General features: G+C 42.9%; 1 protein-coding gene across 1 annotated transcript; it reads right to left on the bottom strand.

The window, feature by feature from the left end:
* Nucleotides 1–568: 568 nt before the first annotated feature.
* Nucleotides 569–20,717, bottom strand: Napg (NSF attachment protein gamma). Its single transcript, XM_047526682.1, has 12 exons — nt 20,589–20,717; nt 18,062–18,129; nt 16,121–16,205; nt 15,406–15,423; nt 14,696–14,726; nt 12,405–12,514; nt 12,207–12,273; nt 11,882–11,952; nt 5,561–5,639; nt 3,792–3,871; nt 3,138–3,267; nt 569–2,200 (listed from the first exon to the last, which is right to left on the bottom strand). The coding sequence occupies exons 1-12, from the start codon at nt 20,642–20,644 to the stop codon at nt 2,057–2,059; spliced, it is 939 nt and encodes a 312-aa protein (XP_047382638.1). The 5' UTR covers nt 20,645–20,717; the 3' UTR covers nt 569–2,056.
* Between the last annotated feature and the right edge of the window lie 422 nt (nt 20,718–21,139).

Raw genomic sequence — 21,139 nt, 5'->3', positions numbered from 1 at the left:
GTATTTCTATAACAACACGTAATATTTTACTCATCAAAGAGCTGGAAAAAATAGGAATAAAGCACAAATTCCATACACAAATACCATACTCTGCATATGTACAAATAAATTCAATATATTAAACATATCTTGCAGACTGACTTCACTCATGGTATTAACAGAAAACGGAACACTGGATTCTGAGCACGTCATGCAGACTCTCACTGTAGTGCAGCAAGGATGCTGAAGCCTGGGGAGATTCGTCATAAACACGGAGTCTTCCACTTGTGACTGCCCTCAGGATGAAGGCCTTTATGCAGGTGGAAAGACAAAATGCACAGATGCTCTTCACGAGACACCAGGAAGAACGGCCCTGACATCAGGAACTAGCCCCCGTTCTGCACATCTGCTCCTAAAGGAGGCAGGGAGGGGCTCTCTCCGTCTCAAGCCCTTCATGTTCGAGCCCAGCTGCATGAGGCTACAGGATGCACTGGCTCATTCCTCCTTTTCTTCAAGGTCTCAGTATGTGAGAAAAGTAAAATAAATTTTCCCCCACGAGGGTATAATGAGTAATATGGTCTAGAGACAGTCTAAAATATCTTTGAGTACCACCAAATCTGTTTAAACACAGCGAAGTAGCTCAAATGAGCATTAATATATAACTCCAGAAGTTTCTGACTGGATCTAAAGAGTACACACAGCAATGATGGAGCCTTAGAAACATTGATTTCTCTTTAAATAAAAATGCCTAGATACAGCTTTATTCAGATTGTTCATGATCTCAATGTAATTAATGAAAATGAGCTAGCTGCCTGCCAACTCTACAAGTAACTTAAAGCATTGAATTTATTAGTGTTTTGCATCAGACCTACAAACCAGACAGCATCCTAATGTGCACCCACGCAGGCACACCTGCCAAAGGGTGCTTCTCCACCTGAGTCCTGCCCATGGCCACAGTGACCATGGCCAGTCACCATGGCACTCCTGTGGTGCTTCCAGAGGTCCAGACTAAGCGGACCGTATCAACAAGGGCTGCTCTAGGATGTGCCAGCCAATGGAAGCCTGCGGGCACACCTGCTGCTGTCCTAGCCTGCCTCCGATGAACAGATGATGCAACGCTCTAAGCCACCCGGCTGCAAAAGGAATGAATGCTTTAAAATGACGTTTGAGGAAGACGCCACGAAGTGTGAGAGCATCCGCAGTCCCGGGCTTTAAATGCATCGTCCCTCCCAGCTAAACGTGAGCAGGGCACAGCACCTCCCGATTCAGGAAGAGCTGGTCAAGCTGCAACTCTGCGAGAGACCACTTCGGAGAAGAAGCCCACGCACACTAGACCGATGCAATCCTGACCTCCTCCTCCAAATGCACAGAAGGTTTCCACTGGCTCCCGTTGGGTCAAGAGTCAAGGAGGATTTCAGACCAGTCACGCTGTATGCTTTTTTTTGTTTGTTTTTTGGATGGAAGAAATACCCACACTTCAGAAAGGACTAGAGACATTTACAGTTATCATTCTAACATGCTACCTTTAGAATTTGGTGAGATCACTTATAAAAGCTTAAATGCATCTTTTACTGTGAGGCTCAAAATCACTTCTGTACCAATCTTGTCTCTGAAAAGATTTAATAATTTAAAGATATCTAATATCATGGGAGATAAATTTCCTTTTCTGCAAAACAAAAAGTTTCAAAATAATCATTCTTACCAGTAAACATCACTTTTAGCAGCAATATTAAATAAAATGCAAATGAAAATTTCTACAATAAATTACAAGACCCCAAGAAAGAAGAATATCTATGCCTATTGTTCCTTTTGTTTAGGATAATTTGTCTAGAATGTAGCTTGTAAGTTTTAAAATTGACTTATTAACATGTGACAGTATGTTTTCGGCTAATTCTTGCTCTTACAATGCTTCACAGGCAGAAGCTGACTCAGGGAAATGGATCACGGTAACTAAAAATTCACCTCTGTTAGCATTCAAAATCCTGACTTCACTGAAGTGCGGGTGCCCCAGGCAAGCCCCAGGTCCGGGAAGGTGCGTGCCGGGACCCTCTGCCTCGCTCTTCCCGCAGGCACGGTGCTAGCACAGGCCTCCTGAGTACTCGTCCTCCTCCTCCTCGGCAGCTGCTGCGCTGATGCCTTCAGGCTTGGCCTGCGGTGTTGCTGGCGACTTCTTCTTGATTCCCCCTCCTGGAACCACCAAGCTCAGGCCCAGCTTAGCATACTGTCGATGACAAAGCACGTTCTTAGAGCTGGAGAGCCAGAACCCAACACGCCCTGTCTCAACAGCAGCTAATTCCCCTCAAGAACATCAAAGCCAGCACTCAGAGGGGAAGGCACACACAGCAATGCTATCACCAGATGCTTCATGACCAAGATGTGACAGCTGTAAAATATCAGCTCCCTGCCACACCGGGAAATTTGAGATAATCTGGACAAGCAGAGTTAGGTTCTCCTTCTAGTACCTGTGAGTACAGATCACCTGAATAAACCAGAGTGCAAGCTAAGGGCAAACTGTTGTAAATATTATAAATTCACAAAAGCACATGTAAGAATTTATCTAGAAAAAAATGGCTTTCTATATGCGCCATTTTTTAAAAAAAACTAAAGGTCTTACACTGATCTGATACTGTGATGGACTCTAGAGTTCTAAGATCAAATAAACGGGTACTCACAAACCTACTGGAAAAGGGAAACAAGAACAGACAGCAGGGCCCGTGTGGAAGGTGTGGTGTGAGGTCTCCCCACTGCCGGGAGCGTGCTTCACACTGTTCGGGTAGCTGAGTTCCCTGAGGCTTAGAGGTGGCCCACCAATAACCTGCTTCACACAGCTGGCCCTCAGGGATGTCTATCGGGCTGCAAGAGCCACTACGTGATGGGCCTCTTCAGACAGGGTGCCTAAAAGCAGCCAAATAAACTAAGACAAGGACAGAGGACAACAGATGGGAGGACAAGGCGAGAAGTAAGGCTGAATGCAAACTGTGCGAGTGGTTAGCATGGTTAGATGGTGAGTGAGCGGCTGTGACCCCAGACGCTGACGCCCAGACTATTCACACCTATGGGGAAAGCCAACGGGACGGGTCAGTTCCTTTCAGAGGGAGATGGAGGCGGGAAACCTTCCCGTCAGGAGGAGAAGGCAAGCCTTCCCGGGGCCCACTCACGTCGTTGTCCATGTACTTGAAGAGGGGCGAGTTGCAGACCTCTGACACTTGATCTTGGTCCTGCTGGTCGTAGCCTTCCAGCAGCTGCTCCAGGGCCGCACAGTCTTCACTGCCATTGAAGCCAGGGATGCTGGGGCAAGACAAAGCACACGTCGCCTTTTCCTTAAGGAGTGCGGCTGCCCCAGCAGAGGCGCCAGTCTCAGACACTGTGACTGCCACAAAGGAGGGTGCTGGGGTACCTAGTGAGGGCAGGCCAGGGATGCGGCTCAACCAACACCAAGCAGCCAGCCCCAAACCTCACTGCTGTTAGACACCTATCACAAGAAAAGCCCCTTCTGATCTTGCAACATACAATCTGAGAACTTTTCTTTCTTTCTTTCTTCTTTTTTTGTTGTGTCTTTTATTTCTCTGATGCTGAATATAACAAAATGACAAGTCACTCACTCCCATGGAGACCCGAAAAGGGTAAAAAACAGACAAAAAAACACCTTGTGAAATTCCACTATAAAAACTGAAAAGGCAGTCGAGTGCTCCTATTCCTAGGAGGGCTTATAAAAAATGGTTTCATGGGCAAACAGCAGTCGAAGCACAACCCTGGTTTAAGAAACAGAAGCACCCACACTGTAGGTCAAGACAGGTGAGTGCGTGCCTTACCTGTAGCTCTCCCTGACACACCTCTCAGCAGCCACGTAGTCATTTCTGTGCAGGTGAACCAAGACTTGAGCAATCGTTTTCTAAAATGAAAGAAGATTAAGGACCAAATTGACACCGATTTCAGTAATTTCCTGTAAGTTTTTAAAACACCTGGAATTTAAGTCTTGGTTTGTACATAGATCTATAAATTCTGCAGTAGCTTCCACGGGACGCCTGAGAAAAAATACCCTACAACAGCACTTCTCCAACACTGATGTGTGCACCAAACGCCCAGGGACTTGGGCAGAATGAGGACTCCGCCGAGCAGGTCTGAGAGCAGCCTGAGGTGCTGCTGCCACCTCTGACCTGCTCCCAGGCGGTGATAGGGTGGTCAGAGGGCCACAGACCTCAGAACACAATCAGCACATGCTTCAAACAAAGTTCCTTTCCAATATCTCTATGATCTTGAAAGGGAATCAGAAAGAGGAGGAAGGACCCATTACTCCGTAAGTTTTCTTTGAAATTCGTAAAAAGAAACCCAGAAGAAGTGGGACTGAAAACTTGAGGCAACGGAAACAATGATATGAATCAACAACAAAAGTGGTAATAAGATCAAGGACACAACTGCCAGAATCTTCCCGGCAAACTGTTCTTCATAACGTACATTAAAATCTTTATTATCTCTATTCTTTTACTGTTCCATCTTCAAATTCAAGAGTCCTTTTTTTGTCATCTCCATTATAAGATGAAGCCCATCTAGTAATTCATTTAGTCCTAAAATCCCCACTTAGTTTATTTTTTAGTTTCTATAAATTTTTTTCCATGAAAAACAACAGGTTCTCTTTTCCATTCATTCCTGGAGCAGATGTCACCAAGTCTGTGTGTGGCAATTCCAACAGCAGGGTCACTGGGTTGGATCAGTTCTCTTTTCTCCTGAGAACTGCTCATGTTTTCCTGGTTTTATATGATCATGATCCTGAGCCGTATCCTGGATGCGTGAATGTCAGGCTGCATTGGCTGATGTGATCCTCAGGAGAGTGCGGGGTTTTTAGCAATCAGTCCTCTGAGGCTCAGACTGCAAACTGTGCCTGGCTCTGGTGGGCAGCAGTTCTGATCTTAGTTCGGATCCGTGGCCATGCTGCTTTGGGTCTGTCCCACAGATAAGTCCTTCAGGGGCGGAGTGAGGCCTGGACAGTGGCTGAAGTTGTGTTTCAGTTCTACAACTCCGCACTCCTACTCTGGGTCTGCTCCACACTTGCAGGGGAGTCCCATTCCCATGCTCTCCTCTGGGATTCTCCGAGCTCTTCTGGCCCCTCTGAAGATTTTCCCGTCTGAACCATCACTGCTCAGCTCTACAACTTGAGCGACCTTGAGCAAGTCCAAGGGGGGAAGACAAGAAAACAGCAGGTCCTCTTTCCCCAGCTCCTCTGCTCAGAAGAAGGGAGTTTCCTTTTGAGCTTTCTGCTGCTGTAGCCCTGTGCCCTGCTGGGCGATGGGTGCTTCTTGGGGAAACACTCCAAGAGGCAACGGAGAACCCTACACTGCTTGCTACTTCCTCCGCCTGCTCTTCTTCACTGTTAGGCTTCACGGGTGCGGGCTTTCTGTATTTTATTTGGCAGTTTTAGTTATAATCAGCAAGACAGGCATAATGGTGTCCTCATAATGTTGCTCAGAGAAATAGCCCATGAAGTATTATTTTACAGAAACATACAAATAACTCTTGCTTATCTTTATACTAAAATAGAAAATTATCTAATGTAAAGTCAAAAACAAGCCATTTCAAAGAATACCTTATAACAAGTTGGGTAATTCTCAATTTCCTTATAAATATTTTTTTCTTTCTGAATAGAGATTGCCGCCTCATCAAACCTGAAGACAAAACGAAGAAATGTCAAGGCAGGGTCGAGTGATCTGCAGCAGAGGTCACCCGAGATGTGTCTGATGTCACAGACTGTAGAGAAACAACAAGGACAGGCATTTCACCAACTGCTCTGTAACCTGTTCGCATCAGCTCTGCTCACCTGGCTAGTCTCGGCCTGCCTTCTCCCTTAGGCTCACCTGGCTGGTCTCAGCCTGCCTTCCTCCCTTAGTCCTCGAGCTGACACCCAAGGCAAAGGCACCAAGGGTTAGTCCAAATGGAGAGTTTTGAATCTGCTAAGGATTACCCATCAGTGAGTACCTAACAAATTCAACCAACTACTCTGAGAGCTGTAAGACAACCCCTGACTTCTGCACCCCAGATGCCTTTCCTTCCAACTACAAGAACTTCTGGGGGTCCCTCCTCCCTCAGATGCCTCTCCACTGCCTGCGTGGGCCTAGTAAGCTACACAGATCCTGCACCTCTCACCTTCAACATCTGTCTTTGCTATCACACCTTCTCCTTGTCTTCTGTTTATGACAGAATGAAGAAGAGAGAGGAAGGGATTCCAGTGAAAAGCTCCCTGCACCCTCCACAGCCCTCCCCCTTTCTCCCTCTCCAGCCCAGGTTCTGTCAGACCCTCACTGAGTGCTCATCTCCTGTGAAGTTTGTCTCACTCTGAATTCCAGGTCTCCCTTACCAGCACCTAACTCAGGCTTGGTGCCTTCTGCAGTCTCCCCACTTCTCTCTACCCATGAGCAGTTCGGTCATGGGAACATGGCCAGGGGCTTGGCTTTGGGAGTTGACACAACCCCACAACCAAAAAGGGCAAGAAGCTGCACTGTTAGAACATAGAGGGAGAAGTGATTCTGTGACCCAAAGAAGAGTGATAACAAACGTAACATGTTACACGATGTGCTCTACTTTTCTGTGTTTATCATCTTTAAAAAATAGCTGCATACAAGTCTTAGCAAATAAAAAAAAAATCAATATTGTCCATACATCTTATTACATGATGATGGATTGAAATTAGAAATCAAGAACAAGAAAATTTATAGAAATCACATAAACATACACAGATTGAATAACACTCTTTCAAATGAGGAATGGATCATTGCAGAAATTTTTAAAAATTCCTAGAATCAAACAAGAATAATGATACAACACACCAAAATCTCTGGGACACTATGAAGGTGGTAATACTATAAAGTGGCCACATTAAAAACACAAAAACATCCCAAATAAACAATCTAATGCTACATCTCAAGGCCCTAGAAGAACAGGAACAAACTAATTCCCAAACCAGTAGAAGACAGGAAATAAGATCAGAGCTAAAAATAATGAAATAAGAGAATTAAAAAAATACAAAGGCTCTTTGAAAAGATAAACAAGATTGATAAATACCTAGCCAAACTAATCAAAAGAATTAAGGAGTAGACCCAAATCAACAAAATTAGACATGAAACAAGAGATTGCCAGAGACATTTCTGAAATCCATAGACTCATTAGACACTATTTGAAAATTTGTATCTTAATAAACAGGCAAACCTAGAAGATACTGCAAAATTTCAGGGAATATATGACCTTACCCAAACTAAACCAAGAGGATACAAAAAACCCAAAGAGACCAATATCAAGCAAGGAGATGAAAACAAAAAAGAAAAGCCCAAGTAGAACTAGATGGAATCTCAGCTGAATTCTACCAGATCTTTAAAGAAGAACTAGTGTGAATTCTCTTCAAACAATTCCATGAAACAGAAAAGGAGGGGACATTCCTAAACCCCGTCTGTAAAGTCAGCACCATTCTGATATCAAGACCACACAAAGACACACAAAGAAACTAGAGACACATATCCATGATGAACAAAGATGGAAAAATCCTTAATAAAATAAATAGAAAACCACATTCAAAAACACCTTAAGAAGCTGCACACAATGGTGCACCCCTCTAATCCCAATGGCTGGGGAGGCTGAGGCAGGAGGATCTCAAGTTCAAAGCCAGTCTCAGTAACTGCAAGGCACTAAGGTTTAGAGACCCTGTCTCTAAATAAAATACAAAATAAGGCTAGGAATGTGGTTCCGTGGCCAAGTGTCCCCGAGTTCAATCCCCGCACCCTCCCCCCTCAAAAAAAAAAAAAAACCTTAAGAAGATAGTACACCATGATCAAGTGGGTTTCATCCCAGAGATACAAATCAATAAATGTAACTCTCCACTTAAATAGAACTAAGAACAAGAATCACACGATCATCTCCACAGATGAAGAAAAAGCCTTGACAAAATCCAGAATTCACTCATGTTAAAAACTCTGGAGAAACTCGGGACAGAAGGCAATTACCTCAACATTATAAAGGTCATATTTGACAAACCCAAAGTCAATATCATACTGAAAAGAGAAAAACTGAAAGCAGTTTCTTTAAAATCAGAACAAGGCTGTCCATTCTCACCACTTCTTCTCAGTATGGTTCTCGAAACTCCAGCCAGAACAACCAGACAAGAGAGGGAAATTACAATCTCTGCTTGCTGGTGACACAACTATGCACCTGGGGACCCAGACCACTCCACCAGAAGACCTGCAGAGCTAAAAAGCAAAGTAGCATGATACAAGATCAACATACATAAGTCAGTAACTTTCCTATACTTCAGTAATGCATATGCAGAGAAATAAATTTTTTTAAAAATTTACAAACTCCATCCACAATAACCTCAAACAAAACAAACAAAACAAAATCCAAATTAGGAATAAATCTAGAGGTGAAAAGATCCATACAAAGAAAATTACAGATCACTGAAGAATGAAAAGAAATTCAACCTTAGAAGATGGAAAGACCTACCCTGTTGATAGCTATATAGAATCAATGTAATCGAAATTAACATATTACCAATGGAATTCTTCACTGAACTAGAAAAAAGTCCTAAAATTTACATGGAAGAATAAAAGACCCAGAATAGCCAGGCAATCCTGAGCAACAAGAGTGAGGCTGGAGGAATCAATCGTAATACCTGATCTCAAATTACACTATGGATCTACAGTAACAAGAACAGCATGGTATTGGCATAAAAACAGGTATGAAGACCACTGGAACAGAAGACACAAAGACAAATCCACACAGTCATTTGATCTTTGATAAAGATGTCAGAAACACACGTTGAAGAAAAAATAGGTTTTTTAACAAACGAAGTTGGGAAAACTGGATATCCATACATAGAAGAATGAAACTAAATCCCTATCTCTCACCCTGCACAAAAATCAACCCAAAGTGAATCAGAGATCTAGGAATTAGAGCAGGAACAGTGAAAATGTGCAAAGAAAATAAAGGGTCAACAATCCAACACCCTGGCACAAGCACCAACTTCCTTAATAAGACTCCTTAAGTTCAAGAAATAAAGCCAAGAATTAGTAGGTAGCATAGCATTAAATTAAAAAGCTTCTGCAAACAAAGGAAACAATGGAGTGTGAAAAGAAACTTATAGAATGTCAGAAAACCTCTGCTAGATACTCTTACTATGGGACATTAATAACCAGAATATATAAAGAACTTAAATTACTAAACACTAAAAAGTCTTAAGAATCCACTCAATCAATGGGAAAAAGATCTAAAATGGCGAATCTCAGATGAAGAAACTGCAATTGGCCAACAAATACATTTAAAAAAAGTTTTAGCATCCTAGCAACCAGGGAGATGCAAACCAAAACTACAGAGATTCCATTTCACTCCACTCAGAGTGGCAGTTGTCAAGAATACAAATGACAAGGATTCTGGTGAGGATGGGGGGCAAAAGACACACTAACAGATTGTTGATGGGACTGCAAACCAGTAAAGTCACTTGGGAAAGCAGAATGGAGAGTCCCTTAAAGACTAGGAATGGAACCACTCAACTACTCTCCTCCTTGGTATCTATCCAAGAGCTAAAATGAGCATACTATAGTGATACACGCACAGCAATGTGACAGCTGTGCAATTCACAACAGGCGAGTTACGGAACCAGCCCAGGTGCCCATCAACAGACCAATGGATAGAAAAAAATGTGGCATATATAAACACCACAGTTCTATTAAGCCATGAAGAATGAAACTTAAGTCATTTGCTGCTAAATGGCTGGAACTGGAGAACATCAGACCTAGTGAAATAAGCCAGACTCAAAAAGTCAAGGGTTGAATGTTTTCCTCACTGCAGAAGCTAAAGAAAAAAATGAATAAAAAAAGGGGTTATCTCATGAAAACAGAATGAAGATCAGTAAAGTAGGAGCAGGGAAGCAAGTGGGTAGGAGGAAGGGAGAGAAAGTGGAAGGGGAAGAATTGGGGAATGAAGCTGACCAAAGTATACTAGGTGCAAGTAGGAATGTACCACAGTGCATTCCAATTTTATATATAAGCATCAATTAAAAAATAAGTAAATAAATAGAGGAAGATCAAGAGAGTAGAGGAAGGGTATGTGGAAGAGAGAAGGGAAGGGAATTGAAAAGGTCAAAACTGTCATATGCATCTATGAATATGTCAAAATGAACCCCACTCTTATGTATAACAACAAAGAACTGAAAAAAAAAAAGAACTGCACATACACAGTGGCATTACTGCCCCATGTAATGAGTTAAACTATATTTCTGTGAGCTACAACCTGGCAACCAGTACCTTAGAACATACACTAGAGGAATGCATTCTGAATTTCTCAAGATAACTTGATAACTTTTTGTAAATAAATCTGTTTTTAAGTTAGGTGGGATAGCAGAATTCTAAGATGGCCCCCAAGGTTTTTGCTCCTCATACGTATTTCCTGAGCAATCCCTCTTGAGTGTGCACATGGCCTCTGAATATGATGGGGGTCCCAGTTGTGTGATGTGATACTGAGTGGCTACCAGAGCGAGCGGTCTAACTGTAGGGCATGACCTTACTGGGTGAGCCCTGGAAGGCCCGGGCCTTGCCTGAGCAAGAATCAGCAGTAAACCTCCATAAAGCAAACTGTCTATGGGGGAACACACCAAGGCACTGAAGGGGGACTTAGTCCAGAGTGGTCCCTGGTCAACAGGCAATAAGAGAACAGGGAAGATGCAAGGGAAGGAATTATGCCAACAACCAGTGAGCCTGAAGAGGATTCAGGACTCAAATGAGATCAAAGCCCCACACACCTTGCTTTTAGCCTGGCGAAACCCTGAGCACAGACCCAGTTATAGGGAATCCAGACTTCCTGCCCACAGACTCAGCGAGTGCTGATTTGAAATGCTAAGTTTGTGGCCATATGTTAGGCAAACAGAAAATTAATGCAAGGAAGACCACCTTGTATCTGTATCATTTTTAACTGTGAGCATGAGTTCATCACAGTCTGTTTGATTAAATAAATACCTCAAAATAGTCTGTGACCATAATGTCCAGATTCTATCATCCTAGTAGGAATCTCAGAATTGGGAACATCTCACACATTTAACTACAAAAGCTACATTCTTCACTAGGATTATTTATATTCTTGGCATAAAAAATAGCATTTCTGTGTTCTTATAAGTACTTAGCAAAAGAGACAAGAGAAGTACTGTAGATTTATGTAAGTTCTTAGACAAAAAAGTTGATCAGCTTTGCTAAAGGTCCATGGGACTGTCATATAAAGTCATATATTTTTATATATATATTCAAAAAATTATTCACAACTTATAATGAAACAGGTGACTTCAACTTTCCCATCAGGTGATTCTTACTACTCCAAACAAAATGTATCTAGCTTTACTGGATAAATTGTTTTTATCTTCTTGTAACAAAAAAAAAAAAAAAAAGGTGAGGCTCAAATAAAACAAAACAAAATGTAAACTCCACAGAAATTACGTGCACCTGATAGGAAACCGTCCTGACACTTTGTTCATCCCAGAGGCCTGTGCCCCAAGTCATATGTTTAGGGGACAAGGACACAACCATAAAGACACTATTTTTGTGGGTTAGTATTTAAGGAACTTTTGTCATTTATTGGATATACATATGTCTCCTCAAGAGAAAAACATGAAGTACAACCAAATAATAGACCAAAGAAAACTTGTGTCTTTCATGCTGCTGAGCCACATCACAGCCAGTGAAAAGCACAATGATGGTAAACCTGGGATCACACTTTAGAAAAAGAGATCTTTAGTACTGAATTCAAAGGGCCTCCTCTAACTAAGAGGTCAATTATTCTACCTGGTAGTCTGCTGTGTCCATGGCTTGCCCTAAATTATGCACAGTCCCAAATGCAGATTCAAAGTAACACGGACACAGAACAGTTTTCAAATATGTACCTGCGTCCTCGCACTAGCAGTCTTGAAGCTTTTCCCAGTAGTTCAACCGCCTGCCGGAGGCGCTCTTCATTCTGAAGACATCAAAGAAAAGGGATGGCTGTTGGCTCTGATGTAGAAATCTTACCCCTCAATAATCATTTTATAAAGCAGCAGCACTGGATGGGGGGTACCCAAGAGGCTAGTCCATTTCACTACTCCCTAACAGAGAAAAGGAGCAGATGTCGGCTTAGAAGAGCTTTAAATAGATGCCACTGCATTTTTGTTTTCCTATGTTATGAATCTAAACATTCTAATTAATGAAAAATAAAATAAAATTCAAACTTACTTCAAACACATTAGCTGTCTGCTGATATAACTGTACAGCCTTTTCTGGATCTACATTTTCTATAAGCCTGAATTAGACAAGAGAATTTGACTTATGTGAGAAAAATAAAATTCGTTTTCCAATGGACTTCAGTAAAACAAAGAGACGAGTTCCTCTGTGGAGCTAGACGAGCTTGCCACGGCAGCTCTGCACACTCACTTGCCGGCTCGCTCCAGGGCCATGGCGGCCGTGTCGGGAGTGCCATTCTCCAGGTACATCATGCTGGCCTTCTCAATCAGCTGCACGGCCTCCGGAAGCTTCTGCATCTCCTTTTCAAAGCATGCAGCACAAGCAGAAAATGCATCCACTTAAGAAATTCAGAGTTAACAATCAAATGCAATTATTTCATCCCTAGTTCATGAGAGTAAATGACTCAAAAACATATTTGAAATGGAATGCCTTCATGTGGTTACATTCCATAAAGCTTCATTTAACCAAACCAAAAATGTACCAGTTAATTTCTACATTCGGTTTATCAAAATGTCACAGACTTTCAGTGAAACTATACAAATTGTAGAAACAAACAAACAAAAAAAAACATTGCTCTCTATTCTTTTCCGGACGTTACAAATCTTTAAGCATTTACTAAGTACCTCTATAAACAAGGCCTATGCCAAAGATCACAAACTGGTAGCCCATTTCCAAGTGCATTCTATTTGAAACATGCAGTATTTTAAAATCAGATATGTTCATAAAAAATTCTATTTTTATGATTTCCTTTAAAAAATTATCAAAAGTTATGGCAATGGCACGCTTGCTGACCTTCATGGCAATAAAGAACAAGGGTTGGGCAGCAGCTGTCCCTGTTAGAGGAGCAAGCTCCTCCTCCTGCCAAGGCCCAGGCTGCACATTCATTCCCCTGTGTCCATTCACCACAAATGGCCATTTTTCAGAGGATTGTGTGTCTTAGTCATCTCACTGCCCCTACGGAGCAACAGGATATGAAATTCGACAATCAATCACAAAATGACAGAACCAGAGGGCCTCCGTCCACAAACCACCATACCTTAGTCTTGCTGGAAGGTAAGTGAGAAGGTGTGTAACACACTAGGGGAAGTAGCTGTGGACTCTGTACCTCAGGGCTCCTAATGCTGCCACTAGTGTCCAAAGACATGTGATTCAAGCACAAGACCCTGCCAGAGAGCGTCTTCACTCATCTGATGACCTATCCACGAAGCTTTCCTTCAAAGTAGCACCTTTCCAATCCTCGAATCAAACAGACACCTGAACATCTGACAAAGACAGGATGCTCGGCCCTGCTGGGCTGAGACAGGACGTCATAACAAGAGGCACAAGCGCACCACTGTATATCACCACGGGCGCTTCCTCGTCCTCCAGGGAAAAAAGTGGGAGGTCAGAACAGGTCCCTGACTGCTTTGCTATAAGAGAAATTCTAGCTGCTAAGTCTAATAACCAAACAGCAACTAGTTGCATGTTTAGCAAGGGAAGCTTTATTTCGATGGCCATAGAACAAACAGTTCAAATGAGAAAGCAGCATAATTTAAACATTCTTATTATTAAAATCTAGATAATTACCATTACTTTTGATAAAATGCTTGGGCCTAAATATTTGCTATTTCTTTATAACAGACTCACAGAACTGGAATTTCTGGGCCAAAGATTATAAAAACTTTTAAACTAAACATGTTAACAGCTTTTACTAACATTCTTTAATCTTTCCAATGTTTCTAAATGTTCTACAATCAGTAGGCATTCACTGAAAAAAGAAATCAGTAAGTTAACACCATAAAAGTCAGAGAAAACAAAAGCTTTATTAAAGTATAAGTGTTTAAAACAAAGTTTTAGAAACTTTAAACAATTCAAAATAACTTCTATCATATTTGAAAACACGTAAAACTGGAAAGAAAAATATTCCATTCAATTGCTACCTGGCATACTTTGAGAGTCACACTTTCTACCCAACCACAACAGGATATTAATTCCTAACCTGCTTTTAAGCAGCAGAAATATGGCATATTAGTCAAAATATTCCATTCCAAAACAATCAGTGAAAGCAGCAATAGCTGACGTCTGTAGGTTCTCTTTGCTGCCATCTGACATTTATAAAATAAGCAAACATCTCTTCTTTCTACAACTCAAGAGGAATCAGGAAACAAATACTTGTAAATTTCTACTACGTTAAGATGTCCTTAAGTTGTCCAGTGTAGGGAGACGTCCCACACGACCGATAGCTGTCTCTGCAATAGAGTTCAGGACCTTGCCGCTTCAATCCTGCCAACACAGGTCCTCAGCATTTCACTTTTAACACTGCTGATCCTAAGACACAGGATCGTACCGTATGGGCCTGTTAGTGTTGCCCTGGGCAGGAAATCTTAACTTAGCATCTGTGTTGTACAGTAAGGAATCTTCTCTACCTCCACATAAATTCCACCTTTACCCCCTGTGGATGATTCACTCCACCCACACAACAGTTCTGACACATTACTGACCTTCAGCATCATGCCAGCTTGCTCATAAGCTCTGCAAAGAGAACACAGTTTCTCTGATGAGACTTGGTGTAATGAGGGCGAGGAGAAACTCTGTGGGGAGGGACTGCTGATGGGAAGTGACTCCAGGCAAAGCTGGCCCCGGCACAGGCGTCACCTACCACTCGAGGCTTGGGTTACCATACACGGCACCATCGGATTTTTTCCTCTTATTTTTTTATTTTCATGGATAATAATGTTTTACATTTGAGTTGCAGAAATTTCATTTTGTAAATGCAAAATTAAATGAGGCTTGAAGAGGCTAAATGTCAAATCTAATCAGACAAACTTAAATCTAAGTTAAAAAAAAAAAAAAAACCCTGTGTACAGAAGCAGGAGAAAGTCCACTTGCCTCCCACTGGTACTCTCACCTGTCCAGAGAGGGGGAAAGGATCCTAACTCACTTGTTTTTTTCATAAGCTAAAAAAACGATCCTGAGGATGCAATGCTGAATTTCACCTCAACAACTATTTTAAAGTTAGGGGTGACTGCATTTTTAGATCAAGTTAAACACTGAAGCAAATGCAATTAGTTATTCAAATTTAAATTAACTGAATTAATATGAAATAATTCACGATTTACAGTATAACATGGGAAAATTTTTCTGGCCTATTTAAAAATGGCAACATTTAAACAAAATTAGCAAATACAGAAAATGTGGAAAATTTACTTACTTGGCAGCATGAAAAAGACTGCATGGATGTAACAATGTCAAAATTAAGGAAAAAAAGAGGCAATCAATAGTTTCAAGGATCTACAATGTAAAAGTCAACTAAACAACCAGCCAGTCGGCTCCAAAAGACAAATCCTACAAACAGGTAAAGAACAACAAGTCAATGCCCGCTGCTGTCTCCTAAAACTACTTAGTTCACAAAAACACTGACAGAACACCCCATAGGTTTTAAACTATTCTCATTATATGTTAATTTGGAGTTTTACCAAAATGCAAAATTATTATGACTAAAATTTGCAAGTAAAACAAACATGTTTTAATAGGTAAGTTTTAAAATACCTCGGGATTTGTTGTTTTAAACTACTTCTATAAATCTTATTTCAAATACCGAACAGAGACTAGTTAAAATATTTATAACAGCTTACACATTTTTCACATCTGTGCTAAAGCCCCACATGCCGACAGGATTCCCCCGCTTCACATCAAGGGACACTGTCAAGTGAACCCAGTTTCCAGTACAGATCTCTGAAACCCTGTACCTCATGATGAGTGTCACCGTAAGTGCTCCTTCAGCGAACACAAACAGACTCTCCCATCATTTTCTAATTTAACAGTATTTAACTTCACATGTAGCAAATTTGTAACAAGAGAAAATAACTTTCTGTCAAAATCACTGAAGTGATTTAATTTCTTTTTAAAGGCTGAAAAAAAGATACGCCCTATTGTTTTCATGGGCAACAGCTTCCCTCAGGCAGGCATCTTTTGCTTGTTCAAACTGTTTGGCATTTTTGAAAGCAACAGCTGAAACACAGAGAGAGAGAGAGAGGGAAAAAAAGACTTTACATTTCCATTATTAAAAAAAATTTCAAATGAATCATTACTATAATCTGCATTTTATAAGTGTATAAAATATGTTGATTTCAAATACTTAGGAAGTTTCATAAACCTGTAAGATACTTTCTTGTAAAGCAATTTCTTTATAACTTTTCTGATTATAAATATTTTTAAAGAATTTTCAAAAGATTTTTTTTAATTGTTGGCTATTAACAATGTTGTCAGTGCTACTTCCACTCAAAACCAAGAATTCTTTCTAACAATTCTCCCAAGTGGTCCCAAACAATAGGCATGATCTTTACTCATAAAATACCTCACAGCCTTACACTTTGTAAGAAAAACATGTTTTCATCATAGCTCATTCAATCACTTATATTGATGACTAATAAACATAGTAGTTTTATAGTAGACCTTCCCTTTTGGCATAATCATTAAATAAAATGTCTAAATACACACACACACACACACACACACACAATTTTTTTTTTTTTTTTTAAACCAGATCCTTTACACATTTGGGTCTCTTTGAAAAAGACATCTCCCTGTTCAAAGAGCTAAAGCATACTGACAACTGTTTTAAAAGTATAATCATCAGGGCAGAGGAATTAGGAGTCCCTAAAACATGATCCAGCAAATGTTGGAAAACTTACCAAGAGCTGCTCACAAAGTAAAAAAGCATACAAATTTAAGAAAAGTCTTATTTGTTAAGTGTTATTTCTTAAAAACAATCTTGAAATTCTTTTCAATAAAATCTGAAAACTAGATACTGATCCCTTATTTTCCATGGTTTCATTTTAAAAAAAATGAATCTTACTGATTAATGTATTTGCATAAATCCTTCATGTTAAAGTCCTTGAATGTGGAAACCTGAGATTTATTTCTGGAAGCAGTGCATGGGGCAGATAAAATAAATCTGTTAGACTCCCTCGAAGAGGAGGCTTGCAAAATGCAGTGCCTCCAGTTACAGAAGCCCCCTGCATCAGGTGTCCATGAACTCCTCATGAAGCTTGAGCTCTGAGTAAACAAAAGTGCTGAGCATTAATTTGCTGGCCTTTCTTTTACAAAGAAAATAAACCCTAGGCTGTACTTGTTAGTTTCTATGTACCTGATTTCTCTTCTTTGGTGATAAACTAAAACTTGCTTACAAGCACTTGCCCTAGGTGGTCTCTATAGCAGGCTTATAGATATGATCAGGGCACTAAGATGCAATGAAAATGTGTTTGATAAGCTTCAAAACTGTGTTTATTTATATGTAAAATAACAGATGCTGAAAGCCATCTTATCATTCCATAACTAAAAACACTAAATTTCTAGCAAATTCTCTTTCTGTTGCATATTTCAGACTTTTTATATCTTACATACAAATTTTTCTAAATATACATACAGTTTAACACTTCATAAACATCTAAGTGCATCTCCAAGTGAGGCTCATAAAAAAACATAACAGGCAAAAAAAATGTGATTTGTAGATCGCTTTCAATAAGGCTAAGCTACCAAAAATTCTTTATTCAATAATAGGAAGATTAAGAGGAATATGGCAAAACTACGGACAGTACTCTACACAAATAACTGGAGCTGAATATATAAAAAAGGCTAAACACCTGCAGCTGAACCACCAACCCTGTCCCATCTCTGCTGTCATGGAGAGCAGGCCCAGGACCCTGACTCAGTGTTCAACACACATGAACAGAACAAAAGGGGAAAAAAACACCAGGGCTTGAGCAGTTGTTCTGTTTTGGGTTTGTTTTAATTATTGAAGCCTCACAGGAAGTGCTGAGTAAGCACATGCTGAACCGGAGCGGCTGGACGACAGGCACAAATACCTGCTTTTCCATATTCAGAGGCAGCACTGTCATAGTCTGGCTTCCATTTTAAAAATCCAGTTTTCAGGCTAGAATGAAAGAAAAACACATTAAACAGAAGTTAGCAACTATAATTGTAGGTTAGAACTCTGCTTGTAATAACCCTGTGCATCATTAAAAAGTACACTGGCAAAGGGAGGCCACAGCACAAACCCTCCATCGTCTCACCTCCATCCAGACTTATCTACAACAAATACACCTCACCTCTCTACCTCCCACCGTCACAGACATGGTTTGCCTCCTTTTGAAATGTCCCTGTAACACCCAAATTGAGCAGGGTTTCTTAATGCATGGTCCCCAGCCCAGAAACATCAGCATTACCTGAAACTTGCTAAAAACACAAATTATTGATCTCACCCCAGAGCCACAGAACCAGAAACTCTGAGGGTGCTTGCGGCACTCCATGGTGTAACAAGCTGTGAGGTGCATTAACGATTGAACCTGAAGTAGCGAATCAACAGCACAGTATCAACAGCTGATTAAGCCAGCATGTAGTACATATAAATCAAGCGGATGCCACACAAGGGCACAGAAGATCCCAAGGAAGACAAAGCTGTACACATGCATTCAGAAGAACAACAGGGAGTTAGTCAAAAGAATGAAAACCAGCTGTCAACAAAGAGGAAGAACAACCAGAAAGAGCAGGACATTATGACAATCAAGAGAAATGGCCTTCCATGTAGGTAATTTGCTTTAGAGGCCAAATCAAAGGAAAATCAATTTGAGTTCTTATCTTGCCTTTTTGCAATATTTTGTTTTTATTTTAAAATAATTTCAGACTTACATTTTAAACCTGCGCAGTTCTGTCACACTGGGGTGTGCATAACTGCTGAGCACCATCTCAAATTCTAAATTTCAATTAGTGAACCCTTACCCGTAACACTGCTAGCTTCATATGATCAGGGGAGTAAAATAACCAAAAGGAAACTCCTCAGTCCCTCAGAAGTGCAGTCTTCATTTTGTGACAGCTGCACCAAAGGCCCAGAGAATCTGACTTTAAGTAGCATTTATTTGCCTGGTAAATATTTATTTGACATGCTTAAGGTTAAAGTTCAGGGCCATTCTTCAGCCTGGCCCCAACTGTTCTCTGCATTCCATCCTGGGCACTGCACCTATACCTGTGGTGTTTCCTGAAAATGTTTTCAGGCTGGTGGACACACACACAATCACTCTCACGAGACTTTCTCTCCATCTAAAGAATTTCTTACTTTCCAAGGCTTGCTGAAAAAACCATCTCTATGAAACCACCCTGAATTTCCCAAGGCAGAATAAATTCTGCCCTGTTCCAAAAGTACAGTTAATACAGCTTTACTATGATCCTCATCACACACACCATTCTCATTACACTTTGAGGTCTGCTCCCACTGCAAAGTGATACTACTGTGACTGACCACTCCTGCATCTAGAGACCCCCAGTCTCCACACACTGCCCTGCAGCGCTGTGGTGTAACAGCTCAAATTTTCCACTGTTTGCAAACTGGCTGTGCCTCTTTCAGCTGTGCAGCCCTGGGGGCAAGTCACTAGGAGGCTTCTCTGTGGGTGTTTCCTCTTCTGCAAAATAAGAATATCTGGAAAGTTGTGGGAATCTCAGATTGTGAAATTATGCATGTGAAGCACTAAAGCGATGCACAACATAGACTCTTCATTATGGGCAGTTGCTGGATAAATGAAAGTGTGGCGGGAGGGCAAGGGGCCAAAGGGATCGAGGAGAACTAGCTCAGCTCCTCAAGTACCACCCAGTGCCAGGTCTGCACGGTACCAGGTGCATATGGAAGGACCACGGAGCACACTTCTTGACCCCCAAGCGGCAGACAAGGGTTCCCTGGGGCAGCTTCCCCTCCGGAACCTAGGGCACTGTCAGAGTAACGGCTCGACTGGATGATGCTGTCTTTCAAGAGATATGTCTGTGTCGCCGAGGGGGAGCGGCGGGGAGGGGCAGACACACACCCAAAAACAGCATGCCCGCAAGGGGAGGCTGGGTGGGTGGGAAGGCCGGAGGACCCGGAGGACCGGAAAGGCAGGGAGGGCCGGGAGGACCGGGAGGGCCGGGAAGACCGGGAGGGCCGGGAAGACCGGGAGGGCTGGGAGGACCCGGAGGGCCGGGAGGGCAGAGGGGGCAGCGGGGCCGGGAAGGTCGGGAGGACCCAGAGGGCCGGAAGGACCGGGAGGGCCCGGAGGACCCGGAGGACCCGGAGGACCCGGAGGGCAGGGCGGCCGGGAGGGCCCAGAGGACCCGGAGGGCAGAAGGGGCAGTGGGGCCGGGAAGGCCGGGAGGGCCCGGAGGACCCGGAGGGCAGAAGGGGCAGTGGGGCCGGGAAGGCCGGGAGGACCCGGAGGACCGGGAGGACCGGGAGGACCGGGAGGGCTGGGAGAGCTGGGAGGACCCGGAGGGCCGGGAGGGCCCGGAGGACCCGGAGGGCAGGGCGGCCGGGGCTCCCAGGGGCCCGGGCGGCGCTGGCCCGCCGGCGGCGCGCGGGAGGGCACTCACTACTTCTCCGCCTTGGCCAGGTGCTCCAGCCCCTCGTTGATCTTCTGGGCCGCCATCGCCGCCGCGCGAATGCCCGACGCCCACAGCGCCGCCGCTTCCGCAGCCGGAGGCGCCGCGGGGGCCGCCGGGACGGCGCGCCGGCGCTACGGAGGCCGCGGAGCTCAGACCAGCCCCGCGAAGCCGGCCGCGCAGGCGCACGGGGCAGGCGGCCCGGCGCGCACCTCACGGGTACCTAAGGGGCGCATATCGGTGGCTGCGCTGTTCTGCGCCCTGCGTCCGGAGCACCACCGACACAGTGCGGGCCTGGAACCTGACTTCTAGAGCCGGTGGCCGCAGGGTTGCCCCACTGAGTCGGTGCCAGTCCTAAGTCAGCCAGGGAGGAAAACAGGGGCAGCCCTAGCGAGCGTGGCACAGCCGTCACGGATGTCACACCAAGAGGGTCAGGGTCGCTTGCGGAGGTCTGGTAGGAGTAGTGGTGCCGTGAGCAAGCTTGGCGTTAACAGAGAGCAGGCCTCGGTGTCTGTCCCAGTGCGGAATTCACCTAAGGACAC

This window comes from Sciurus carolinensis, chromosome 15 (assembly GCF_902686445.1).
Source record: "Sciurus carolinensis chromosome 15, mSciCar1.2, whole genome shotgun sequence".
In the NCBI taxonomy this organism is placed as follows: Eukaryota; Metazoa; Chordata; class Mammalia; order Rodentia; family Sciuridae; genus Sciurus; species Sciurus carolinensis.
Note: the sequence above shows the minus strand (reverse complement) of the source record. Positions and strands in the feature narration are given on the sequence as shown.